The sequence below is a fragment of the Hemiscyllium ocellatum genome, chromosome 30 (genome assembly GCF_020745735.1).
Source record: "Hemiscyllium ocellatum isolate sHemOce1 chromosome 30, sHemOce1.pat.X.cur, whole genome shotgun sequence".
Taxonomy (NCBI): Eukaryota; Metazoa; Chordata; class Chondrichthyes; order Orectolobiformes; family Hemiscylliidae; genus Hemiscyllium; species Hemiscyllium ocellatum.
This window is the reverse complement of record NC_083430.1, coordinates 43,463,150-43,482,225: the sequence shown is the minus strand read 5'-3', so window position 1 is coordinate 43,482,225 and position 19,076 is coordinate 43,463,150. Positions and strand designations below refer to the sequence as shown.

General features: G+C 45.3%; 1 protein-coding gene across 4 annotated transcripts in view; it reads right to left on the bottom strand.

Annotated features, from left to right (window-relative positions):
- The window catches only part of luzp1 (leucine zipper protein 1), a 158,758-nt gene that overhangs the window by 22,897 nt on the left and 116,785 nt on the right, over positions 1 to 19,076 (bottom strand). For all 4 annotated transcript variants that reach the window (XM_060847694.1, XM_060847691.1, XM_060847693.1 and 1 more), the window contains exon 2: positions 8,066 to 11,268. In XM_060847694.1, coding sequence (XP_060703677.1) covers positions 8,066 to 11,017 — 2,952 coding nt within the window. In that variant the 5' untranslated portion in view covers positions 11,018 to 11,268. The remainder of the gene's footprint in view (positions 1 to 8,065; positions 11,269 to 19,076) is intronic.

Here is a 19,076-nt window from a genome sequence, read left to right as displayed (position 1 = left end):
ATGGTAAACAATGTTATGACTGCAACTGTTTAAAAGGAGAGATGTAAAGGAACATTTCAGATGATTTGGTTGTAAGACTATCGTGATATCAGCTCACAGAGTTGCAAACATTGATACTGACCTCAGTCTCATTGGGTACCACTCATATTTGGCATCTCAAAGCCACCGGTGGTTTGAAATGATCTTCTGCCTCAACCCACAAATAGCTACGCATTCCTGCAGTGCAACCTCCCAAACACAGCAGATCTTTCCAAAGGAAAAACTCTTATCTGCACACTGCTTGCTCGTGAGGCCAAGAAACACAAGACAATAAAGCAGCCTGTAAATGCATGATGGCCAAAAAAAGATATAACAACACCAAGACCCTTCTTTTAAAATTTATTTTTATTCTTTAGCGGGATATGTGCATTGTCAACATTTATCGTCCATTCCTAATGCCCTGAAAGAAAGTGCTGCTTAGCTGCTAACCTGTACCACGTCAGTCTGTAGGGACACCCATTGTTCTGCCAAAACAACAAGGCATGGAGGCTGGAAATTAGCGACAAGGACAGAAAATGTTTTAAAAACTCAGCAGGTTAGGCAGCAACTGTGAAGAGAGAAACAGAGTGAATGTTTCAGCTCAGTCGGATGTGACAAGAACAAACTCATGTTTTAAGCAGATGGGGACAGGGTGAAAAAAAGAACATGAGTCATCATTATTTTACCAGATCTCACTGGAGAGAGACAAGTGGGGCTGGTTTAACCCGGGGCTCACCACATTTTAGGACAAGGGTGAGAGTGAGAAGGAAAGTCTTTCACAGTCATCTCAGCCGATGTGGGAACTGAACCCATGCTGTTGGCATCTCTCTACATTACAAAGCAATCATTGAAGCTGATCAACTCAACCTCATGCAGGATACCTGCTCTTCACTTCCCCTGAACCCTCCATTCCAAGGCTCCAAATACATGCCGTGAATAAACAATAACTTACAGGTACTTCTTCCAGTTTTAGTACAGGTTCGTTCACAGAGTTATAGCCATCGCTGGCTGGGCCAGCATTTATTGTCCATCCCTAATCTCCCTGGAGAAGGTGCTGGTGAGCTGCCTCTTGAACCACTAAAACATGATTGTTAAACCAGAGACCCAGCTAATATACTGGGGACCCGGGTTTGAATTCTGCCACAGCTGATTATAGAATTCGAATTCAATTTAAAACCTGATATTAGGAGTCTAATGGTGACCATGAATCTATTCTGATTGTCAAGAAAACCCAACTGGTTCACTAATGTCCTTTAGGGAAGGAAACTACTTTTCTTACCTGGTCTGGCCTACATGTGATTCCAGACCCACAGCAATGTGGGTGAATATTAACTGCCCACTGAGCAAATAGGGATGGGCAATAAATGCTGGCCCAGCCAATGATACCCTCTTCCTGTGAATGAATAAAAGCTCAAGTGTTGTAGATACATCCACAGTGCTGTTACAGAGGGAGCTCCAGGATCTTAACCCAGCTACAGTGAGGGAACAGTGATATTTTTCCAAGTCTAGATAGTGAAGGTGGTGATGCTCCTGCCCTTGTCCTTCTGGATTTTGTGTATCTGGACTTTGATAAGGTTCCACTCAAGAGATTAGTGAGGAAAATTGAAGTTCATGGTATCAGAGGTAATGTATTGACATGGGTAGAGAACTGGTTGACAGACAGGAAGCAGAGAGTTAGAATAAACGGCTAGTCCTTTTCAGAGTTACAAGCACTGATGAGTGGGTTAACACAGAGTTCAGTGCTGGGACTCCAGCTATTCACAATCTACATTAACGATTTGGACACAGGAACTGGTTACAATATCTTCACATCTGAAGATGACCCTAAGCTGGGTGGCAGTGTGTGCTGTGAGGGGGATGCTAAGAGGCTATAGGGTGACCTGGACAGACAGGCTAAGTGGGCAAATACTTGGCAATTGCAATATAATGTGGATAAATGTGCGGTTATCCACATTGGTGGTGAAAACAGGAAGGCAGATTATTATCTGAAAGGTGGCAGTTTAGGAGAAGGTGAGGTGCAGTGAGACCTGGGTGTCATGGTGGACCAGTCGCCGAGCGTTGGTGTGCAGGCACAGCGGGTGGTGAGGAAAGCTAATGGCATGTTGGCCTTCATAGAGAGAGGATTTGTGTGTCTTGCTGCAGTTATACAGGGCCTTGGTGAGGCCACACCTTGAGTATTGTGTGCAGTTTTGGTCGCCTAGTCTGAGGAAGGACATTCTTGCTTCTGAGGGAGGCCAGCGAAGGTTCACCAGCCTGATTTCCGGGATGGCAGGACTGACATATGAGGAAAGACTGGATCGACTGGGCTTGTACTTGTAGGAAATTTGGAAGAATATGGGGAATTTCATAGAAACATACAAAATCCTGATGGGACTGAACAGGCTAGATGCGGGAAGAATGTCCCCGATGTTGGGTAAGTCGAGAACTGGTTGGGGGTGGGGGGTATGGGTCACTGTCTAAGCATTAGGATCAAGCTATTCAGGACTAAGCTGAGGAGGAATTTCTGAACGTGTGGAGGAAGCTGTAGGGGCCGGTTTATTCAGATATTCAGAGGGAGCTGGACGTGATCCTTGCAGCTAAAGGGATCAAGGGGTATGGGGAGAGGGTGGGAATGGGATTCTGAGATGGCATGGTCAGCCATGATCATATTGAATGGTGGTGCAGGCTCAAAAGGCAGAATGGCCTACTCCTGCTCCTATATTCTGTTTCTAGAAGTTAGAGGATATAGTTTTGGAACATGCCTTGGTGTATTCCTAGACATTTAGATTCCCTGTTCATAATGTAGTCTTCTCTACAATAGAGAGACGAAAAGCCGATGCAGTTCACATGCATGATTCCTGACAGTGTGATGACCTATCATATCCATTCTCTGCTACACTGACCTATCAGTCCTCAGTCTGCTGCAGGGCTCCCCTGAAACCTAATACAAGCTTCAGAAATAGCAGCTCCGTTTCCAATTAGTCACTTTACAGCCTTCCAGACTCAACACAATTTCAGACCATAACCTCTGGCCCTATTTGGATACACTTTTTCCTTTGACTGTTTTGGTATCACTCTTGTTTTTATTTGCTCTTGGACACCAGCCATTCAATTCGTGATTCAACACTACGGCATGGGGCGGCACAGCGGCATGGTGGTTAGCACTGCTGCCTCACAGCGCCAGGGACCTGGGTTCAATTCCCGCCTCAGGCGACTGTGTGGAGTTTGCACATTCTCCCCGTGTCTGCGTGGGTTTCCTCCGGGTGCTCCGGTTTCCTCCCACAACCCAAAAATGTGCAGGTTAGGTGAATTGGCCATGATAAATTGCCCGTAGTGTTAGGTGAAGGGGTAAATGTAGGGGAATGGGTCTGGGTGGGTTGTGCTTTGGCGGGTCGGTGTGGATGTTGGGCCAAAGGGCCTATCTCCACACTGTAAGTAATCTAATCAAAACTACCTTAGATATAGCTTCTGTTTTCCTCTTCTGTTATCATTGGCCCTGTACCATCAATTCTTTCGTTATCTAATGCCTCCTGTCTTCCACACTATCAAAAACCTTCACTTCTGGTTTTTTTCTCCACTCACCCCTCCTTTAACCTGCATGAAACCAAATGCCTTTCTCACCTTTCTCCAGTTCGGATGAAAAGGTCGTTCACCTGAAACATTAACTCTGCTCCACAGGTGCTGCCTGACCTGCTGAGTATTCTCAGCATTTCCTGTTTTGAACTCCCCCCCTCCCCCACTCTCTGCGTTGGTAGGAAGGGAGGTTGATGATTCTGACCCAGTGACAGTGAAGGGGTAGTTACACAGCTCCAAGCCAAGGATGGCTCGTGGTGCTTAGATATTAGAGGCCGCGGGATGGGACCTTCCAGAATTGGGGTGGGGGCGACACCCGTGCAGAATCCACATGCATTGTAAAGAAACAAATGAAACTGAGGGAAAAAAAAATACTTTATCTCCTAACATTTAATCTGTAGAACTGTTGTATTTTCCACCCATTGTAGGTTTGCTGCAATGCTCCTTCTGACAAATGCACTCAATTGGTCACGAAAAGCCACTTGGGTGGCCTGTTTACCAAGACAATGCTGTAGCACCAGAAGATCCAGTGTTAAAAGAAGTAGAAGGGCCCCAGGGTTAACAATATCTCACTGAAGACCTTGATCCTGTCTGAGATCACTGAAGATCTTGACTAACATCAAAATCTTTGACAGTTTTGGGTGTTGGCGCTGAGGAATAGGAAGCCATTACAAGCCCCCTTGCCATCATTTCCTGAGGGCATGGAAGTGGTAATAAATATAACTGGATGAAAGGAAAAGACTTCAGGGACCTTTGGCCCTCCAACTCAATTTGCAAGTCGTGGCTGAGATCATTCACTCCTGATTTTGGTTGGACATAATTCCCGATTGTTAAGGAACATGAGGGCTTAGTGGTAATATCACTGGGCAAATGATTCCATGGGATCATTTCACATCATGCAACGGCAACTGGTGTGTGTTAAATTCAACTAATAAAGTTGGAATTGAAAACCAGACTCAGCAATGGTGACCATGACAACCAACACTAATTGTTTACTAAAAACCCATCTGGTTCACTAATTCTCTGTAGGGAAGCAAATCTGCCATCTTTACCTGGTCTGGCCTACATGTGACTGCAGAGTCCCCGCCATGTGGTTGATTCATAACTGCCTTCAGAAATGGCCCAATAAGCCACTCAGCTCAGGGGTAATTAGGAATGGGCACCAAATGCTGATTTGCCAATGATACCCACATTAAATAGACAAAATTACAGTTTTACACACTTGTTAGAAATTAATATATGTTCAAATTGTTAAAAAATATTGAAATTTGTGTGCCTTTCCCCAGCAGCAAGCTTTCAATGATTCTTTGAGAGATGTTCCACATCTGACCTGCAGGAGGTGCCCAAGACAGACATAACCAGATTACCTGCTGCTGACATCATTTTTCCGTCTTGTTTTCTCTGTTGGGAAACCTCATGTTGGCTGCTTAATGGCTCAGCTTGAAATCTGGGACTTGTCATTGTGGCAACAAAAGAGACCACAGCCTCGTTGGGAATTACAGTGTAGGAACATCGGAACAGGAATAGGCTGGTCATCAAGATTAACCTGTTTCACCATTCATAGCTAATCAAACACGTTAATGCCTTTTACCCACCCTATCCTCATATAGTGGTTATGTTCCTGTGCTGGTAAAATAAAGGCGTGGGCTAATGATTAGGCCGCAGGTATTCAGGACTCCTCCCATTGGAGCTGGCCAAATTTGAATTCAATGAGTTAAGTGAAATTATTAAATTGTTGCCAAAGCTCATCTGGTTTGTTCGGTCCTTTAGAAGGGAAACCTGCCATCCTTAACCAGTCTGACCTCTATGTGACTCCAGAGACACCATATTGTTCACCCTCAGCCGTCTGCTGAAATAATCCAGAATGCCATTCAGTTGTTAGAAAGGCAGTTCACCAGCACTCTCCTCAAAGGAAGGAAATGCTGAGTTCCCCAGTGCCACCAATATCCCATGAGTGAAGGAGACAACCTCCCGTGTTGTAGCTTTCCTGAGTCAGGTTCTGCTTCTTGTACTTGAACAAAGAACAAAGAAAATTTGCAGCCCAGGAACAGGCCCTTCGGCCCTCCAAGCCTGAGTCGATCCAAGTGTACTGTCTAAACCAGTCGGTCAATTCCTAAGCATCTGTATCCCTCTGCTCCCCACCTACTCATACATCTGCCCAGACGCATCTTAAATGAATCTACTGTGCCTGCCTCTACCACCTCTGCTGGCAATGCGTTCCAAATGCCCACCACTCTCTGTGTGTGAAGTACTTACCATGTGTATCCCCCTTAAACTTTCCACCTCTCACTTTGAAAGCGTGGCCTCTCGTTATTGAATCCTTTACCATGGGGAAAAAGCTGGTCTCTATCCACCCTGTAGACACCCTTCATGATTTTGTAAACAATGGTTAGAGATCTCATGCAAACTGCAGCAACCCTGTCTCTAATGTTGTTCAGGAGCATTGGGCTGAATTCTGAATGGAGCTCCCTAAAGACAGGGCCTGGAGCCTCCATCTTCTGACTTAAATGACCCTAAGCCAGGAAGCAATTTGACTGGCACTTGGCTTTACTTCAGAATTAGAAAGCAAAAGGGACAGTTGACAGAAAAGTATTTTTTTTTAAATGCAGAGAAGATGCCAATGGTTAAATCAAGACAGTAATGAAAGGAACTGTTTTGTCACTGAGGTTTTAGATGCAGAGGAGATTTACCAGGATGTTGCCTGGGCTGGAGAGTTTCAGTGATGGGGAGAGATGGGACTGACCAGGATTGCTGTCCTTAGAGCACAGGAGATTGAGAGGGGCCATGGAGAAAAATTTGATGGACATAGAGAGGGGAGACAGGAAGAACCCTTTCCCCCTGATGGAGGGATCAATTACCAGGGGCCACAAGTTTAAGGAGGTTTGGAGGAGATGTAAGGAAGAACGTTTTCACTCAGAGGGTGGTGGGAATCTGGGGCTTACTGCCTGTAGGGGTGGGAGGCAGAAACCTGCATCACATTGAAGAGGGATTTAGATGTACACTTGTGATGCCCAGAGAAGAGCTGGAAAATGGGAATAGAATAATTACTGTTTGGTTTAGACCAACACAGATTTGATGGGCCAAAGGGCCCTTTTCTGTGCTCCAGATTGCTGTGACGCTAACATGGAGGGGGTTCTTGGGCTGAGGAGATGCTGCATCATTTTAGTCAAGTGTCGATTGCAATGGATTAAAACACAGAAAATCAGAGCAGACGGTAGGCCATTTAGCCCTACAAGCCTGCACCACCATTCAATATGATCATGACTGGTCATCCAACTCAGTCTCCTGTTCCCACTTTGTCCCTTTAATCCCCTTAGCCCCAAGAACGATACCTAACTCCTTCTCAAAAACATTCAATGTTTTGTCCTCAATTGTTTTCTGTGGCAGAGAATTCCACAGGCTCACCACTGTTTGGGTAATGATATTTCTCCTTGTCTCAGTCCTAAATAACTGACCCCATACTCTCAGATCCTTGGCTCTGGACTCCCTAGTCATTGGGGACATTGTTTCTGCATTGACCCTGTACCATCCTGCTCGATTTGGTGATAGTGGGGCTGCAATCACAATGGGCCAGAGAAACAGGGCAACTTTACTTCCTAAAGAATCAATTGAGTTATTAATTGATAATCCACAGTCACTTACACTGAGGGCACATTTTGTTTTGAAACTCTAGAACTTTCAGATCAAATTTAAACTCACAAACTGCCATGGTGGGCTTGGAACTCCTGGCCCCTTGCTTTTCCCATGTTCCAGGCCTTTGAAGTATTAGGCCGGTATTTACTGCTTTAGGTCAAGATTAGAGTGGTGATGGAAAAGCACAGCAAGTCAGGCAGCATCTGAGGAGCAGGAGAATCGACATTTTGGGCAAAAGCCCTTCAGCAGGACTGAAGGCCTGGTTTACTGGTTTAAGCCTCGGCCCAGCTGGCAACATATTTGTCCCCAAATCCCAAAGTTCTGGATTCAAGTCACACTCCAAGGGTCAAGCTCAAAACTGAAAGCTGACTCTAATTCCTTGATTAGAACCACAGGAAAATGTTACAGAACAAAAAGAGGCCATTCAGCAGCACAAATTATCTGCACTGGTTGGGTAAACTAGCCTCCCATTCCCATCCCACTTGCCAGGACCTGGTCTACATCCTTGCAGGTGACACCAAACACCTGACCATCAACTGAGCCCTCTCTATCTATTCAGTGTTTGGGCATCTGTAGCTGTTTGGGCACAGGCTTCTAAACATTGAGTGAAGAAACTGCTCTTTGGATCGGTCCTAAACAGCTGAGCCCCGTCTCCATCCATCCTCAGAGACTGCGTCCTCCAGTCTCTTTGCCGTTCTAATTCCTCAGTGAGGGGATAACAATTTTGCAACATTGCCGCTCTCCAATCTATTAGGAATCTTCTATGTCTCACAATGAGATTACCTCTGACCCTTCTAAATTCATTGACATAGCAGCTATTTGAAAGGACAGGCTCAGGATACGCTTAGTAAGTGTGACTCACCAACGAGCATGTGCTGTTCCAATCTGCTACCTTGGACGCGACGGTGGCGTTCTGCTTCCTTCGGAGAATACTATCCGCTGCGCTGTAGTAGCTCCGGTGAGGAGCAGAGTCTGACGTGAGGCTGCTTTTAATGTCCACCGAGTCCGAAGAATTGGAAAAGTTATTTGCCTTCTTCGTGTACCCGTCAGTTCCTGCCGCTCTGGAGCCACCGCTCGGCTCAGCCACTTCGTTGACGGCGGGCGCACGGTTTGCTTTCCTCACCGTTACTCGGGAGAAATCCGTGCCGAGGTCAGTGTTGTAGTGAGTAGGTTCCACCTGGGCCCCACTGCGGCTCTTCCTCCATGAAGCTCTCTCCAGCGGATCCACGGGGAGACTTTTCGTCTCTGTTTCCGTCGTGCGAGACCTCCTTCTTGTTTCGTAGGACGTTCCGCCAATGTCGCCATCTTCATACCGGAGGGATTTGACTGTAATACTGCTGCTCACTGACACCTCAGACACTGATTCAGTCTCTTCTTCATCTGAGCTGTCCGATTCTGATGGCTTCATTGTAATATCGCTCTTACGGATCGAGATTTCATAGGGAATACTAATATTGCTCCTTTGTAAAGGTGTCTCACTTGAACTGATTGTAATATTGCTTGTGGAAGTGTGTTTCTCCTTTGGTATCACAGTACTACTGATCCTTTGACAGGACAAACCTGATGGAGGTATCGTGATGCTACTGGTCACTTTATTTGGCACAGTTTTGGGTGAGAGCCCATGCTCTTCACCAATTGGCTCCGACCCGGTTGTCATTATTTCCTTCTTGTCAATGGCGATTATGGCCGGTTTAATAATTGCTTTGGATCTCAGGCCCTCTCTGGGGCTACAAATCCTCTTCAGCTCCAGGCCTGGCTTTTGATTCGTAGCCGCCTCTTCAGAGGCAATGGTTTCAGTGGGTTTAGAGCTGAGTGGCTGTCTACCCCTCACGTCCACGTTTTCCATGTCCTGGGACTTTGTTGAATACAAATACCTAGACCTGCGCGCTCTCGTTGTCACGGGCGTGGCTTCCATCGTGGTTTCTGGCTCCTCACGTATTGGCAATTTTTCAGCCGTCTTTACAGCAGCTGACTCACTATTGGTGCTCATTGGCACTTCACCCTCGGGCAGGTTGGCATCCTTCAGCTCACCGCTGGATGTTGGTGAAGCTGTGTGATTCCTGTAAGAGGGAAATGTTCCATTCAAAAGGCTAGCAGTAGTACTCGTGGACGATGAATCCTCGCCAGAATCATTTACCTCATCTTGAGATGCTACATTCTCATTTTCAGAATTGTGTAAATAGCTGAGAGTCTTTCTCTGGCTTTCAGACGATTGTTCTAAATCACTATAGTCCCTGGATACTGTATCTGCTTTGCACTTTTGTCCGTTTTCATTCTGTTTATTTTGAGTGTTCCAAGGTCTCTTTACACTGGATTCATTAGCTGCTGGAGGATAGCGACTGAGCACTGATGGGGGCTCCCTTGTTTTCTTCAGCTTCTCTGGCTGCAGGTCCTGATCTTTCTGTGCAGAGCTATAGCTGTGTGGAAAAGATTTATCCTCGGATTTCTTTTCATTGGAAGCTGTTCTTGGGTTTGAAGAGGGCCGTTGAAACCTTCGTCTTGCATTGGGACTGAGGGGACGTCTGTAACCTTTTCCCGTGTTGTCATCATCCAGCAACAAGTCTCTGTTTCTCACTTTCTCTCTGGGTGACCGTGGCTGATATGACACCTCGTGTGCCTTCTCTTTCAGGATGTGCGGTTCTGCCGTGGCCACACCTTTGTACTTTGTTTTGTCCTGTCGAGGCCTGAAGCGAATGTCCTGGTGTGTAGTCTCGCCGTTTTCTACGGCCTTGTTCCTCGTCATTTGCGATTTCATCTCCTCGATCTGATCGGCTAGCATTTTGGCTTTGCACTGCTCATTCAGAAACCTCTCTTGTAACTCATTGTGTTTGGCTTCTGTTTTCTTCAGGTCTTCCTCTACCATCTCCAGCAGTTTCAGACGTTTCTTTAACTTTTCGATTTCCTGAGTGAGATCCTTAATTTTGTTGTCCTCCTGCCCTTCACGGGATCCTTTGTTTCTGAGCCCAACATTGTGTGTTATATTTAGGGAGTCTAAACTTTTCTTTGCCAGACTGCTTTTCGGAGAGAGGCCTGTGGACAAGTCATCCTCAATCCTGAGATCACCTCTGTCCCCTGAATAGTTATGTGTCTTCTCATTGACATTTGTCCTGAGATTAGACGAGTTCCAGCTTTGATCTGTCTCATTTATCTTGTTATTTTGTTCTAGTTTCTTGGTAAGGTCCTGGATAACTTGTTCATTTTGCTTCAGTGTTTCGTTCATGGTCTTCCTCTCCTCTGCTAAAATGACGGTTATCGATTTTAATTTTTCCAGCTCTTCAATGATACTTTTCTCCGATTTATCGAGCCGACTTTCTGTGGATTCCAGCTCCTTCATTCTGGCTCGGAGGACCTCCAGTTCAGTGATCAGCTTCCTGGTGAGATTCTTCTCTTCATTCAAGCTCAGGCACAGTTGAGTGCAGTCCGATTTGCTCTTATTGAAGGCCTCTTCCAATTTCTCTAGCTCCCCCATCCTGTCCTGCAGCTTCTCGATCTCAGCCTTGAGCTCTTGGCTCAGCTTGACCTCTGCCTCCAGCTTCTCCTTCAGGGTCCTGCACATGTCTTCAGCCTTGCGGACCTCCTCGTCTTTCCCCTCGATAGTCAGTACCCTCTTGCGCAGGTTGTCCACCTCGGTCAGGAGGCTGCAGCTGCTGCCTTCAGCTTGGATCACTTTGTCTTGCAGGTCCATCAACTCATCCTCTGTCCGGTGTAGGTTTCTCGTGGCCTCCTCTAGCTCATCCACACGGCGACCCAGGCTGTTCAGCTTTAGCCGCAGGTGCCTGTTTGAAGTCTCTTTGAGGCTCATTGTGTCAGTCATCTCCTCTCCCTTGGAAGATCTTGCTAAAGGCCAAGATCAAGGGACGGGGGATGGGTTGGGAGGGGGAAGGATTTATCTTTCTTATTTGAACTCTTCCTCCTTCTTTTGAGCATTTATGCACTGCACCTTCCTGCGGCCAAACCTTCTTCCTTTAATCCCACAATATCCTCCAACACAAATTTTCAGTTCGACAAAAATCCCCTTTTCCTTTGCATCTGAAATGCTCTTTTTGGATTCAAAACCATTTTAACCTGTTAGGTAAAGAAAAAAAAAGACACTTGAGAAATCTTGCCACGGTGGTTAGACTGTCAGAGTTTTAATTAATAAGCGTCACTGTAATTATCTCAGTCAGGCAAATCCCTGCATACAGACTCATTAGAGAATACCTAGTGATTGTGAACAGTCTCTGGGATTCTCCTGATCGGATACTCAAACTCCAGCAGAAACCCCAGGTACATCAGTAAACGCAATATCTGCCAAAGCTACACCAACTGATGGGGAGCAAATTCTCACCGAAGGTGTCACTGTTAGTATCAAAACATGAGACCACAATGAAAGATTACCACCCTCTCTCCTCCTCGGGCTCTTGGAGGGGTATAGAATAGTGAAAGAAGAACAAACTTGCATTTACATGGCACCTTTCACAACTTCAGGCTATCCCATCATGCCTTACAGCCAGAGGTCATCTCTGAAGTGTAACTGCTGCTGTGATGTAGGAAATTTGTGCACAGCAAGCTCCCATAAAGAATAGCAAATGTGATCATGACCGCTTCATGGGTTTCAGTGTTGTTGGTTGAGGGGCAGACCTTCACCAATACACTGGGGAAAATTCCTCTGAAATTGTCATGGGTTCTTTTAATTGGACCGAACAGGTCTGAGTTCCAACTAAAAGGCAGTATCTCCAACCTTGCACCCCGCAAGTGTTGGGCTGGGTTTTGCAGTAAAATCTCAGAAGTTGAATTCATCACCCTCTGACTCAAAAGTAAAGGTATGATTATCTGCACCATGGCTGATGCAGCCCTCCAGTATCTTCTTGACAGAATTGTCCCAATTCCAGGGTGCTTCTGGAACAGAGAGCCTCATAGATGAACATCAACTGGTCCCTTCCCAGCATTAATGTGCATACATACTGATATCAATTATTGACTCTCTCAGTAGTAACACTGGCCCATCTTCCTCTTCATGGCTCTGGGGTACTGAGGCCAACTGATGCAATTCAGAACCTCAAATAGTGATATAGAGTCACAGAGATGGGGCTGCATGGTGCCTCAGTGTTTAGCACTGCTGCCTCATAGTGCCAGGGACCCTGGTTCAATTCTAATCTTGGACGACTGTCTGTGTAGTTTGCACATTCTCCCTGTGCCTGTATGGATTTCCTCCAGGCGCTCCGGTTTCCTCCCACAATCCAAAGATGTGCAGGTCAGGTGAATTGGTCATGTTAAATTGCCCGTATTGTTCAGAATGTGTAGGTTAAGTGCATTAATCAGGACATAAATGGACGATAATAGGTAGGTGAATGAGTCTGAGTGGGTTACTCTTTGGCTGTTGGTGTGGACTTGTTGGGCCGAAGGGCCTGTTTCCACACTGTAGAGAATCTATGAAAAGATGTACAGAATGGAAACAGACCTTTCGGTCAAACTCATCCATGCCAACCAGATAACTTAAATTAATCTAGTCCTATTTGCCAGCACTTGGTCCATGTCCCACTAAACCCTTGCTATTCAGGTACCCATCCAGATGCCTTTTAAATGTAGTACTTGTCCCAGCCTCCACTACTTCCTTTGACAGCTCATTCCATACATGCAATACCTTCTGTGTTAAGAGGTTGCCCTTTAGGTCCCTTTTAAATCTTTCCCCTCTCACCCTAAATCTTAGCCCTCTAGTTCTGGACTCCCCTACTCCAGGGAAAAGGCCTTGTCTGTTTACCCTATCCATGCCCCTCATAATTTTATAAACCTCTATAAGGTCACCCCTCAGCCTCCGATACTCTAGGCAAGACAGCTCCAGCCTATTCAACCTCTCCCTATAGCTCAAATCCTCCAATCCTGGCATCATCCTTGTAAACCCTTTCAAGTTTCACAGCATCCTTCTATAGGAGGGAGACTAAAATTGCACACAGTATTCAGAAAGTGGCCTAACCAATGTCCTGTACAGCCACACCATGACCTCCCAACTCCCTATACTCAATGCTCTGACCAATAAAGGATTTCTAATTTGAATCTTGCTGAATAAAGAAACACATTGCATTGCATTCATCAGGACAAGCACAAGAATGCCAAATTTCAAGCAATTGTAGCAATTATTTATGATTGACTGAGGCATTTCTATGGAGAAAATGTTGGGAAATAGGGGATCCAATCAGAGTTGAATTACCAATCAATCAGCAGCTATTGTCTCTTGTACTATAAATTGTTGTGGTGGTTTAAAATTTGGCATTCTTGCTTGTGTACTGACGAATGCACGAGCAATACATCAATGACATATCTTTCAAATATCTATCTCCTTCTTTTGCAGCTTAATTGAGCAGTCTGATGTACATTTAAAATCCTTTCACTCCATTGTAACATTGTGCCTCAATCCAATTCCTCAACTGTGTCTGGCTGATGCTTCCAACTTCCTGGAGTAGACATCCTTGTAGCTGTGGATCCATTGGGAAGTTTGACTGCTTGCTCTCAACTGGTGGGCACTTTCTTGTCTACAGCGAATTGTTTAGAAACCTATTTCACTTCGCCAGCTTCCAGTTTGCTGGGGGACACTTATTATCCCATTAAACTGGGCTCATGACCTACCACCAAAGGGTGGGGTTCCTGTTCACTGAATCACTCAGTAAAGCATTTTTCAACACTTCTGAGGAAGCAGCACTGGATCTGATACCTAACTGGATTTATGCTTTTAACTGTAAAAAAAACACACAAAATCACCATTAATAAATAGATGTGATGATGACTAATCTGTGTCATTTGTAAAGTTTTCTGGGTTAGTATATATTTTGCAGTAGCTTACTTCACCTGAACACTTAAATCCAACAGGAATAAACCAAGATAGACAAAGTTAAGCTAAGCTAGGGGCATATTTGTTAAAGTGCAGCTGATGCTGCCTTCTGAAAAATACATCCCATTGTTTTTAAAGCATTATAAGACGAGGCTGTGAGGAGCATTGTAACAATTGCTGTGTGTCCGTCTCAACTATAAAGCTGTTTGCCAGAGGGAGAACATTAAAAAGGGTTTTGATGCTGAGTGCTGGGGCCATGATGAAAAGCCACAGACTTGCTTTTAGCCCCAGTGCAAATAAATTTAAATGAACATCTTTAAACTCGAGAGCAATTTGGTGTTGCCCTGCCCACTGCTCATTCACCGTTCCCTGCAGTAGCTACTGAACAGAAGCCAGCAGGAATTCATAGCTAATATTTCCAATCTATAGTGCAGAATCTGATCATTCCGTGGCTTCCTGCTAATCTGGTGAGCCCTGAGACAGGCAGTACACTTTTTAAGATATGCTACCTGAGGATCCAATGCCTTTGCTATCTCATTGATCACTTTGTGCTTTGTAACTGGTTATCCACTTCTTCTGAGCTGCTGAGTAGAGTGGTCATGAATTGCAGACACAGGCAGCTGGTGTTTGATGGCTCTGTATGTGGTACTTTGCTTTGCTAGTCAGTCTTTCCCGCAAAATTCAGGGCCACACCTTTCCAATACAAGGCCATCTCCTCGGGCACACCCAGAATATCACTCGCTGAATATTTTTCAAAAAGTCAGATTCGAAACTGAGAAAACAAATAGATTGCTGCCACACTTCTCATCAAAATTCACATTTAAGCCCAAGATACCTAGTCCCCGTGTGACACCGGGAGAGAAACCTGTCCTTACTAGTTTAGATTAGATTACTTACAGTGTGGAAACAGGCCCTTCGGCCCAACAAGTCCACACCGACCTGCCGAAGCGCAACCCACCCATACCTCTACCCCTACATATACCCCTTACCTAACACTATGGGCAATTTAGCATGGCCAATTCACCTGACCCGCACATCTTTGGACTTCAATGAATTTCCACGCCAGTGTGAATGATGATGATCTAATCATTTATTGCTGAAAATGCAACTATATAATGGCTGGTACTTAAATTATTTAAACATTAAATGGTTCATTTCTCTGGCTAAGGCCACAGCTCTCAGCTCTGTAATTTATGCTGTTTGAAGATCCACAACCCTCATATTATCAACCTGGGACAAAATGCAGCTCCCATAAATCTGCTGTTTGTAATGATTCCAAATTGTCACTTACTGGTGCCCAATCCCAATCTTGCTGTATCCACAGGACTTGCCAGCAGCGACACGCTATAAATATTCTTGTCATTGAATTTGCTTTTACTATTTCTCATTTATGTTATTAGTATGAGTTCAGGTACATAGCTCCATGAAAGGGAGTTTCAGGTAGACAGGGCGGTGAAGAAGGCATTTGGTGTGCTTGCCTTAATTGGATAGAGTGCTGAGTATTAGAGTTGGGACATCACACTGTAGTTGTTGAGGACATTGGTAGGACTACTTTTGGAATACTGTGTACAATTGTGGTCGCCCTGCTATTGGAAGGATGGTACTAAATTGGAAAGGGTGCAGGTAAGATTTATGAGGATATTACCAGGACTGGAGAGTTTGAGTTTTGAGGAGAGGCTGGGACTTTTTTTTTACCAGGAGCGAAGCAGGTTAAGGGGTGACCTTATAGAGGTTTGTAAAATTATGAGGGGCTTAGGAGAAAGACTGAAAAAGGACCTGGGAGGGCAACTTTTTCACACAGAGAGTGGTTCATATGTGGAATGAACTGCCTGAGGAAGTGGTAAATGCAGGTACAGTTACAACATTTAAAAGACATTTGGATAGATACATGAACAGGAAAAGTTTAGAGGGATATGGGCCAAACACAGGTAAGTGGGACTGATTCAGTTTAGGAGACCTGGTTGGAATATGCAAGTTGGATGGAAGCACCTGTTCCCTGTATGACCCTATGACTCTGTTCCTCCCTTATACAGCACTGGCCCTCAATAATTAACTGTCCAAACACACAACCTCTACTGTCTTGATATATATGGGAATACCACCCTCTACTGTGACCTACACCTCCTCGATATGCAGTCTCAACCTGACCCTTGGATTGTTTCACCACCTTATACTGAGTGCTTACGAGGTTCAGAGTTTAATACCAAGAGTTGATCAGCAAAATGCTTGCTACGTTGATCTGGGACTAACCATCAAGGCAAATGGGACCAAATAGGTCTGACCTGGAGGAGATGGATAGACGCTCAACTAAAGGCATTGGGTAATCCAGGAAATGCCACGATTTTCATGAAAATGATTCAATTTTGAACTGACACATAGATGATAAAATCATTCCCCTACTCAACCCCTTCTGGAGTTAGGGAGGGAAAGCTCCCCTCTAACTGTCACCCGGTAACCTTGCTGAAGAGGTCACCCTGGTGGAAACCCCTCACAAACCCCATGCAAGCTTTAAAGAGGACATTTTGAACACTCCCTCCCCAAACCCGACAGACCCATGTTTCATCAGGAATGGCTGGATGGGAAGTAATGGGGATATTGGAGGAAAGCCAGGATTGGACTTTATTGTAACACTCTCTGTCGTGGAGTAAAATGATCAGTCATTCATTGGTGATGAACGGGAATGGAGGCTCAGAGCAGATCAGAGTCAGTCGGTGTGGATTTGCTTAACAGCTAACGTTTGAGCCTGAAATTCGATGTACTCCAACAGAGAGGCTTTAAAATGGGTCTTGTTTTGGGTGAGTTGCCTCAGCCTCACAGATGTCCTGCTATTTTAAGGACAAAATTTTAGGTTGTTTGTTCTATCCAGCTGGCGGGAGCCAGTATCGAGAGTGTGGTGTTGGAAAAGCACAGCAGGGCAGGCAGCATCCGATGAGCAGGAGAATCGACGTTTCGGGCATAAGCCCTTCATCAGGATATGCTTTTCTAGCACCACACTCTCATACCTTGGAGTACACTTGCATTGTAACTTGAGACCATCCTGTACAGGGCACCTTTTGGGTTTCCACACAGCACTCACCCTATGGAGAGTGAAGGGTTAATACTTGCAGGGCACCTATCGATGATTTAAGGGCAGGGGGAGGCCTGAATTAGTAACAGGATATGGAGATGGTCTGTGAGCCTTCCTTCCACAAATGGGATAAGCGTGGAGGTAGGAAGGAGCATTGCGCTGCCCCTGCTACCCTGCTGTCTGACTTAATCCTTCCCCCCCCACCCTCTTCCCACCACAAAATTCCATCTTTGCTGCCCCCCACATCTCCACACATTTAACTCTTTGACAAACCATCAACAACAAAAAACAAAACAGATACCACCTCAAACAGGTTTCATCAGAAAATGTTTATGCCAGTGTTTTTTTTACTTCATTTTGTTTCGACCGTATTGAGACCTAAAGCCACCTAATGATGAGAGTGGGGAAGAAGCCACGCTTAGAACAAGCCACGATTGAGGAAGCCAAACTGGAGGGTTAACAATAGGGACTGAAGATGGGGAAACTTTGCCAAATGTTGATAAGACTCCCAGGGATTTCATGCCTCAACGTCTGAAGTAGAGGGCTCAATTTTAACTTCTGACACTATGCCTCCATCTCATTTCTGAGGTGGTTAAAATAGAGTGGGGACCCAACCACAATTGGACCTGCATTGAGCTGGGGTGACTGCAATTATAAAGTTCAGCCAAGAAGAATCCTCACTCCAAGCCACCATAATCTATCTCAAATATGCAGGTTGGGCTCCAATTAAATGGAAGACTGTCAGGGCTGTGGAGGTGGAAGCAATAGTTCTCTCCATCAGCTTAGAGCTGTTTGAAATACCAAACACAGCCAGACGGGTTCCAACGTGAGAGGTTTCTGAAAGAACACGTTCCTTGAGAGTTGAGGTGGACGTGAGGAAAGGTTCAGCTTGGTCCCCATTCCCCTGGTCATGAGTCAACAAAATCTGCACTTTTGTAGCAGCTGTAGCATTGCAAGAGTTCCCAAGCTGCTTCATAGGAGCGTAATCAAAGATTTGATAATGAGCCACGCAAGGGATGATTTTAGGCACAGGGAGAAAGTGAGGACTGCAGATGCTGGAGAGTCAGATTGGAAAAGTGTGGCTCTGATAAAAAGCAGAGCAGGTCAGACAGCAACCAAGCAGCAGGAGAATTGACGGTTCATGATGAAGGGTTTATGCCCGAAATGTCGACTCTCCTGTTCCTCCGAAGCTGCCTGACCTGCTCTGCTTTTTTCAACACCACACGTTTTGACTCAATATTATAGGTACAGGTATCCACAAGTTTATAAAGTGAGAAAGAGAGAGAAGTCACAAGCTTTAACAGGAAATTCAGAGTGTAGGACCTAGGCAGCTGAAGACATGGCTGACAATAGTGGAGTGATTGAAATCAGGGTTGAGAGTGGGGCGCTGGAAAAGCACAGCAGGTCAGGCAGCATCCGAGGAGCAGGACAATCGACATTGCTGCCTAACCTGCTGTGTTTTTCCAGCACCCCACTCTCAACTCTGATCTCCAGCATCTGCAGTCCTCACTTTTTCTTGATTGAAATCTGGGGCAAGCAGGAAGCCAGAGTTGAAGAACTGCAATGATCTCATCGGGTTGTTGGAGAGACAGGGAGTTGAAAACAAGAATGCCAGTTTTAAACTCAAACGTGTTGCTGGACTGGACAGCACGAGAGTTGGTAGGGAGTTAGATTTGGGCTTCCTGCTCTGAGTCAGTTATCCATCATTAAATGGATGGTTTCCACTTCAACTGGGGTCATATTGCTTCAACTGGTATCAGGCACTATTTCTTGTAGATAATATTTATTCAGAATGTTCCCTCCAAATGCTAGAAGATCGAAGAGATTGTTGACAATTTGCGACTGATGGAAGCAGTCAAAAACTCGACAGAACTATACTTGATGTCAGATATTGAAGCTCACTGGATCACAAAATTGCTGCAGCTGGAAGGAGGCCATTCTGCCTTCCCTTGTGCATACTAGCTTTCTGTCATGATTAGAGTGGTGCTGGAAATGCACAGC